Raw genomic sequence first — 8,663 nt, 5'->3', positions numbered from 1 at the left:
CCCTCCGCAGGCGCGACACCGGGGAGCCGGGGGCAAGCGTGTCCGATGCGGCAGAGATGCTGGAGAGGGGGAAATTCAGCGAGGAGGGGAGTAAATTAACATCCAGCACTTGCCCATGCTGACAGGGGGGAAACTGATCCCACTGCTTGCCTGCAGGATGCGTGTTGACTTGTTTGAAGGAGATGAGGGACCGTCACGCGCCATGTCGCGGACATGTTTCTTTGCGGCACGGCGAAAAGCTGCGCTTGGGGACAATAAACCCCCAGCTTGGGGATGATAATGTAACGGGGCACAGAAGGTAATGGGGACTGACTGCTCCGTGCTGCCAGGTGCCAGGTTGGTGACTTCCAAGGCCATTGTCTGGGAGGGACTTGCTGCCTTTGCCACTGGGAAGCAGCACCTTGGGGAGCCAGAAGGAGGCTGTGACCCCATGGGCAGCGCGCGCTGGAGCAGGCTCCTGGCAGGAGCTGTGGCCCCATGGAGAGAGGAGCCCAGGCTGGAGCAGGTTTGCTGCAGGACTTGTGACCCCGGGGGGGCCCAGGCTGGAGCAGCTGCTCCTGAAGGATGGCACCCTGTGGGGGGGACCCACACTGCAGCAGAAGAGGGTGAGGAGTCCCCCCCTGAGGAAGAGGGAGCAGCAGAAACGTGTGATGAACTGACCACAACCCCCATTCCCTGTCCCCCTGAGCGGCACACTTAGAGGAGAGAAAATCAAGAGCAAAGCTGAACCTGGGAAGAAGGGAAAGGTGAGGGGAAAGTGTTTTTAAGATTTGGTTTTAGTTCTCTTCTACTCTGATTTGACTGGCAATAAATTAATTTTCCCCAAGTTGAGTCTGTTCTGCCCATGACAGTAACTGCTGAGTGATCTCCCTGTCCTTGTCTGGGCCCACGAGCCTTTCATTATATTCCCTCTCCCCTGCCCAGCTGAGGAGGGGAGTGATGGAGCAGCTTTGGTGGGCACTTGGCCCCCAGCCAGGGTCAACCCACCACAACTGCCCATGTGCCACGAGAAGCAGGTGCTTGTCCAGAGAAATCCAATCCAAACCAGCAAGAGACCATCAAACCCAGAAACCCTCAATTTCAGCTCAACGAAGAGTCTGACAACACTTTTCCCACGAGAGGCAGGTTACCAAACTACTTTGCTCCGGATGTCCGACCAGGACAACCCTGAAACTGGTCCTCCTCCTTCCCCTTCAGTTTTGGGCCAGCCTTGCTCTGACCTCGAGAGGGAAGTCCAATGCACCGAAACCGTAACACGTGCGAAAAAACCAAATGCGAGCGAGGGTTTGCGGGTCACCGAGCCACAGATGCGCAAGCTGAAACGCAGCTACGTTCAGGGCGAAATTGGGAGCAGGAACCAGCCACTGCTGATGTCTCGGTGCAGCAGTTGCCCGACTGCAGCCCACAGGATCCAAGAGGGTGTCTGAAATACGTGCACGAGTTTTCCCACCATCACAAGTGAGAAAATTAAAACTCAGGCCAAGCAAAAGGGCAAAATAGGGTGCTACTTAAAGTGTCTGTTTTCAGCCAATGTTCCTGCCCTGAGCCCCACAGTTGGGAAGATGCTCTCCTACAAGGCCTGGGAGATCCACCATCTTTATAAAAGATTTTGCCCACCTGCCTAAGGATGGGGAAGAAGCCCCCTCCTTGCAACGCCTGGGAACTGATGGACACCCAACAAGGCTGAGCTGGCACAGCCAGACTCTCCAGAAGCAGCGTGTCACACCACTGTGTTGACAAAGCCGTGGGGTTTTTGGCAGGAAAAAGGTAGCGAGTTCACACTCACTCCATGCTCCGGTCCTCCACCATCAACGCTGTGTCACCTCTAGGTCTGTAAGCTTCATATTTAACGTGCCTGCCTGCTCCTCCCTGGCCCCAAAAGCGATCAGGAGGCTCCTCTGCTCTACCAGCTGGCAAATGTAAAGCATCACGTAGGTAACCTTTAGGAAAAGGCTAAAAATAAGGCAATGGCCCCAGGGTCCCCTCCTCTTTCCGCTCAATGATTTCAGGACTCTCGTCTAGCACTGTGACATGTCCCTTTGCCCGTTCCTCTGCGCTCTTCCAGCCGTCAGCTGTTGAAGGGAGGTTTCTGAGCGATGCTTCAGGGAGGCTTCAGGGAAGCTTTGCCCGGATTCAAGGAAAACTCCCATGAGAACCGCCACCAAGCTTTGTCCTCATGCACTGAAACTAAGCAGGGACGTGTTTGGGGACAGCTGTGCTCCCAAATGCAATGCAAACACAGTGCCCATCCCTTCCACACAAACAATAACCCTGGCAGCAAAAATCAGGCTATGTTACTTTTTTTTTTCCCCATCCCCAGGCTGCTAGAAACGACTAATTTGCAATGGAGAAGCATTTGGATGTCATCACAGTGAGGTCCATGCTGTTATCTGGCAAGGAAAACTGTTCCAGCTTGGCTTCCCAACAAGACAAACTGGCATTTTGTCATGGCTTGAGCCAGGCTTCAAGGAGACCGGGGCAGCCGGTGAGCTCAGGTGGGGACGTGAGGTGGTGCCTTCCCCCTTGCTCTGCTTCCAGCTTGGAGAATTAAGCTTTTGACTGCCTCGAATGTGATGCCAGCTTCTATTAAAACAGCACCTTACCCCAGTGAAAGGTCAAAGCCTTCTGTGCTCCTTCCCTAGGCTGTCACAAATATCACCCAGACGGACAACATTCCCTCTGGGAAGGGAACGCGCAACTCCACGGTCTCCCCGCCCGTGACAGCTCACATCAGGATGGAGGGCAGGAAAGGCAGGGCCAGCAGCAGGAGCGGGCAGCGCAGGCAGCCGCCAGCACAGCCGGCTTCCTTCCAGGCTGTTAGACTGATCCTTCTCCAAGCAGGAAAGTGTCACAACACAAAGGAGACGATGTGACAGATGGGGAGGGGACCGGCAGCGCCTGCACCCGGCAAGGCAGACACGCAGAAGCCGGCTGCCCTGTGCTCACACCGCACGGCAGCATCCCCTTCAGCCGCCGCCGGCAGCTCTCCTAACCATGGCTGGACGGAGGCAGATGTGGCAGTGAAGGAGCATGAGGGAGCCTGTCTGAGAGCAAGGAGAGGTTAAAACGAGGAAAAAAAAAAAAAAATCAAAGGATGCAGCAGCTGCTTCAGCACGAAACGGCGACGAGGCTGTTCTACCACATCAAGGATGTTCACATCCTAAATACCTCGGCGCAGCCCTGCCTGCTCGCCAGCGCGCTGGGAAAGACCAGTCCCTGGGGAGGACGGTGCCGCTAGCAAGATCTGAGCGCTGCAGCTCACTGAGCGTCGTTTGTCGCCATCGGCTCAACGCCACCTCCCAGATGTTGCTACAAAAGGCAGGGAAGAAACCACACTGTTTCACCCTGCTCAATGCCCTGGCAGGGCAGGAATAGCCCCAACATCCAGGGAGAGACCAAAGCCGTGGGAGAACAGTGCTTCTCTGAGCAGAGAGGGGAGAAAAAAAAACTCAAAACCAACAAAAATAACCCCACACTGTGCTTCAAAAGCCCTTATTAACCAGTCCTGAGAAATCCTGCCGCTCCTGCACCGCTAGGTAACTACTCCCAGAGAACTGCGCTGCAAATGAGAAAGAAAACCCAGTCGTCAGCTCTGCTAAACAAACAGCCAAGACTATTTCTGCCTATGCTGCTTTTAGCCCGTCAAATTAATTTTTCACATCCCTGAAAGCGCGTACGGTGCCTTCCCCAGGCTGTGTGGTGGGGAGGCTGCTAATAAGGACGGAGCTGACTGCAGGCTCCCCAGCTGCTGCATCCCTCCTCCATCCTTTTTACGGCAGCGGGCAGGAATAACTGGCAGCCTGCGGAGGGGCTGGTGGCTCATAAAAGGGACTAACGACGCTGGCAAGCGGAGCGCAGACAGATGCTGCAGCGCTTCCCCGCGAGCTCTGCCAGGACATCCCATCCTGCCAGCCTGCGGATGGAAAACATCCATCTGGCCCTGCAGCTCTTGCTGCTTCAAGCCCTCACCATCCTCACGGGCAAGAGGGTAATTCTGAACTGCAGGCAAGGAGCTAGCGCAGATCCGCCCCAGCATCGCCGCACCGGCTCGTGTCCTGACCCAGGCTGATGCCAGAAGCGAATCAGCTGCAGACACGAGCACTCTTTGACTCCCGAGCATTTGCAGAGGCAGGAAAAGGCATGTACTTGGAAGGAAACAACATCTGGGGAAGGGTGAACTGAAGAAAAAAAAAATATTACAGATGTATTTGAGTCATTAAACAAACACCTACAGATCAAAAAGCACAGGGCAAAGGTTGCGAACTCATATGGCAAAGGCAAGCAGAGTTGGTGATGAGAGCAGGCACGAAAGGCCAAGGGGGCATCTGTGGAAACTTTACTACTTACAGATTTTGTGTTTTCCTTTGATGGGAAACTTCACAACCATCTCCTGGGGATTAGTGCAGATAAAGACAAATGGAGACCCGGACTCGTGGCTCAGATCCGGATACTGGGAAACACAGACACACACACAAAACAGAGTCAGACTGACTGCCGCGGGTGTCAAAAGAGCTCAGCGGTCAGGAGCAGAGAAATTGTTATTTAAGAGAGGGGTTATATCAAGGCTGTAGCAGCTCAGACTAAACCAGTTCAATAACTTCAACTGAAAAAAACCATTGCAGTGAGCCCCTCGCTAAGCCTCTTCTCCTTGCACCTCTGCCAGGCTTGCTCCCTTTTCTCCAAACTGCTCACCGAGCCGCTTCCGTGTGCTTCCCAACCCCTTTCAGCTCCCTTTAGCACCGACCTGTGTTTTGCCCCCTAAAAAGTGCAGTCTCACACTTGGCTTGAGATGATCTAAAGCCTGGAGTGTGGACAGAGAGGCGGTCGTGGGCCCTGCCCTCCCAAGCTCACCTGCTCACTGTCTGCTTTGAGCTGGGACAAACATGGGACCGATTTTCAGACCAAGGCATTCCCGGATTCAGCTGACCACGGGTGCAGGTACCCCCACCAAACCCCAGCCAGTTCTGGATGGGACACCAGCACCTCAACCGAAACAGCTTGGCCAACCCAGCAAGACAATGACCACCAGAAAAGTGGCCACGGCTTCCACTGAAGCAGCTGTCCCGGCTACCAATACATCTGCATCTCTTCCTCGCAAAGCTCCATCCAAACACAAGGGCTTTGAGATCTGAAACGCGTGCACCATCCTGCTGTGGGACACGCAGCCCTGGAGATTCATCTGCACCTAAAGGGTGTGCGGTAGAAAATACACTTGCAGCATGCCAGGTCGATGGCTCAGAGAAGCCGGCTGGCTTCTGTGCCGGGCTGGCTCTGTGTACGGAGTCTACGGAGAGATTTCACTGCGATGAAGACATGGGAGAATTTTCTAGGAAGAGTATAAACAGATTGTTTCTCTCATTAACCACAGGGGAAAAAAGGAGAAAAATATCCACTCAGCAAGGCAAGTGCACCAAAGCCCTGTCTGGATGCAGCTCAGCCTTGCTGGTGTTCAAAAATGAAATGGAAAACAGTAATAAAAAATGTATATACCAACCATCACTTCAGATTCTCCATTAGCTGCAGACCTTGCACTGACAGGCGCAGAGGCGAGGGCATGCCACGAAGGTGCTCCCGCCCAGGAAACCCTGTTCAAACAGACTGCGGAAGCGGTTTTCCTTCCATGGGAAAACTGCCTTCTTTTTTTCTTGCTCCCCTGCCTTCCTCCAGCAGATCCGTCAAGGCTGCTGTAGGGGACAGGATGCCAGACCAGATGGAGCAGCGTGTCCTGGCAAATCCCCCATTTGTTACTAACAAATGACTCCTAGGCTGAGTGTTTGAAAAGCTCTCACCGACCTGCCAAGATGAGTTTGGATTTGCCCTGGAACAGCTGGGCACAGAGAGGGGAGCAGGGAGCAACCCGCTCTCCCTGCGCTGCAGCAGGGTTTGGCAGCATTGCCAGCGGTTAGGTGAGATGTACAGAAGCCCGACGCTGGGGTTGAATCAACCACGGAAAGCATTTCCAGCCCCTCTCATTTTACAGCAGCGTGTAAGAGCTGTTCGCTGCGAGAGAGACACGCACATGCACTCAGCTGCTCTGTACAGCCCTCGCACCAGGGGAGAGAGAGCCGCGCTGATCCGCACCGTGCGTGGATGCCCTGCTGCACCCATCCGCGCTTGGACAGCTTTCTTCCTCTTCTTTTTTTTTGGCTGAGCCACGTTATTTGACTCGCTTCCACTGTTCCATGCCAATGCCAAGGATTTTCATTTCCCATCTGCAGGGAAGGAGGATCTTGGAAGGTTAGAAAGAGCCAATGCGAGTATCGCCAGCCAACGCCTGGTGAGTGTGAAATGCTGGTGCCACTTTTATTGCTCTCAGCATCACGCAGGTGACTGGTGGCTCCTCCGTAGCCACAGGACCTGGCGTACCTGGCAGCTCCCACACTAGCAGGGCCTCCCAAGGCCACACCAGAAAGCGGTGGGGTGTAAGCCACCACCCAGCCCAGGTCGCAGAGCTTGTCCATCCCTGCTCTACTACACACCGTTCAGCCAGTGGCTTCTTCAGCCGGGTTGTGCATCCGGGACCAGTGTGTCATGGAGGTCTCGCTGCCTGAGTACAGCTGTTTCCCAAGTCTCCTCAGCCCCCATCTCCTAGGTGGACCTGGACATCACCGTGTCCCCCTTCATGCACCTTACAGGCCTTGACACAGGGACTATCCTCATAACAGATACCCAGGCATCAGCAGCAAAAGCAACAGGTTGGTTTCTCCACTGACAGCTTTCATCCAAAACCAGGATCAGTCCTCAGCTCCAAAAGCTTCCACCTCAATCTAATCTCAAGGCTGAGGTGGATGCCACAGCTGTCACTTGGGTTTACACTTCCACGCCACAGTCTTTCATCTTTGCTCCCAGGGTACGTTTCTGTACATTTGCCAAATCCATCCGTGTCCTGCATTTTAAAAGCCTTGGTGCTTCCTCTGGCATCTCATTCCCAGGAAGCGGGGAAGGAGTCCCTTGTTGAGCTGCTATATTTAAGGTTTCCTATTGTACCAACCCGGAAACCTCTTATCCCATCCTGGTGAACAACAAAAGCAGAATATTCCTGCCTGCTGGAGCAGAGAAAAAGCCATAACCCTCTCCTCTGCCCAGAGACAAGATGCTGCCAGGCGGAGAAGATGGGGCTGGGCTCCCACAAGATGCTGAGCCAACCTAATGGCCAGGTTCCCTTCTTCCCTTGCTCCCTTTCACAGGCCAATTCAACTTGTTTCCCCTGCAGAAATTTAAGGAGGTTTGGGGCAAAGCCAGTTTTCTGTTGGGTTAATTGACTGAAGCGCTCAAAGAAGAGACCAGTGAAGTGGGTGAATGGCAGGGGTACATGGCTGGGGGCTAGTAGGAACCGAGACTCCTCTCAGAGAGCAGCAAGGGGTTAGACATGCCCACTGTGCCTCCTGAAACCACTGCCTGAACAGAGAAGCAGTGAGATATTCTTTTGCCACACGATACATCACCAGGACCAAGAGCACAATCTCTCCCCAGTCCACCTGTAACAAGCTGCCAATATTTAACATGTGTAGAAACCACCTCCATGGACCTTGTTCCCAAAAGTCACAGGAGCTGTTACTATTTCCTACCCAAAATCTCTCCCTGTTGCTACTCAGTCCCCCAGACAGCGCTCACTCTCCGGCATCACACATGATCACCATGAGCAACGCCGTCTGTAGACACCTACGGACTGTATCGACACTCTCTTCTCTCGTCATCAACAAGAACAAGACAGACTGCGTGGTTGGACGGCAGTGCTCCTCCACTTCTACAGCTTAGCTCAGCACTAGGACATCGGGACCTACCTGCCCCGCAGCAAAGGTGTCTCTCCTGTCCGCAACTACTCAGCTGACTTAGGCTCTCAGTGGAGACGCTGCCACCAAGATACCAAACACAACTACCTCAGTTCCATTCTCCAAAGCTGCTCAAGTGTCCAATGAGTAAACAACTCATTTCCCAGTGTTTCTGCTGTAAGAGGTCCGCGGAGTCACTCTACAGTCTACAACGCAGTAGGTTTAGGAGATGGAGAACAAATTTACTCCCAACTACTACACCTCACAGAGAGCGGTCGCTACCCACCAGCACTTCAGCAGAGCTACACTTTTACTTGTAGTAAAAGCCCAAAAGCCACACCTAGGGTGCCAGAGAGAAGACAGAGCATATCCTCAGTAAGAGGACCTGCACAGCATTTTTTAAAAAATAAAAGGTCAATTTAGTGGGAAACCACACTCCCTCTCTACAAGAGACCAATAATGAAACCCAGCCAGGAGCCTGATGGGGGGTATTCCTTCCTAATTTCAACAGCACTCATCGTGTAATCTTCAGGGTGTAAGAAAGATGGGTGCCAGTACTCCAGGCTTTGATATCGCCTCTCCCAGGAACCAACTCAGCATTTAGGAGAAGGTGGCTAAAAGGTCCCTCTACAACAAATGAAGTCCAGAGGCCAGGTTATCCCTCAAGGAGAAAACCCATCCTCCCCCAATCCTGCAGATGAGCAGGAAAGCTCAAATGAAAGGGGTTATGCAATGTAACTACTGTGTAAAAAAAATGATTCAGCCTTCTTTCAGACCTTCTGCCACCTCGTACGGGGCTTGCGATGAGGCAGTTGGGAGGACAGTGGGCTCTGTGGGCTGCAAACAGCCGTCACGGCTTACCAACTGCTGCTCCAGCCCACTGCTTCCCAC

The 8,663-nt window shown here is 53.4% G+C and overlaps 1 protein-coding gene across 1 annotated transcript in view; it reads right to left on the bottom strand.

The window, feature by feature from the left end:
- Positions 1 to 8,663, bottom strand: part of TRIP4 (thyroid hormone receptor interactor 4) — a gene marked incomplete at its 5' end in the record, with an annotated part of 30,649 nt that overhangs the window by 849 nt on the left and 21,137 nt on the right. The window contains one exon of the mRNA XM_010158765.1: positions 4,348 to 4,450. Within this exon, the coding sequence (XP_010157067.1) occupies positions 4,348 to 4,450 (103 nt within the window). The remainder of the gene's footprint in view (positions 1 to 4,347; positions 4,451 to 8,663) is intronic.

This window comes from Eurypyga helias, unplaced genomic scaffold, assembly GCF_000690775.1.
Source record: "Eurypyga helias isolate BGI_N326 unplaced genomic scaffold, ASM69077v1 scaffold8459, whole genome shotgun sequence".
Taxonomy (NCBI): domain Eukaryota; kingdom Metazoa; phylum Chordata; class Aves; order Eurypygiformes; family Eurypygidae; genus Eurypyga; species Eurypyga helias.
Note: the sequence above shows the minus strand (reverse complement) of the source record. Positions and strands in the feature narration are given on the sequence as shown.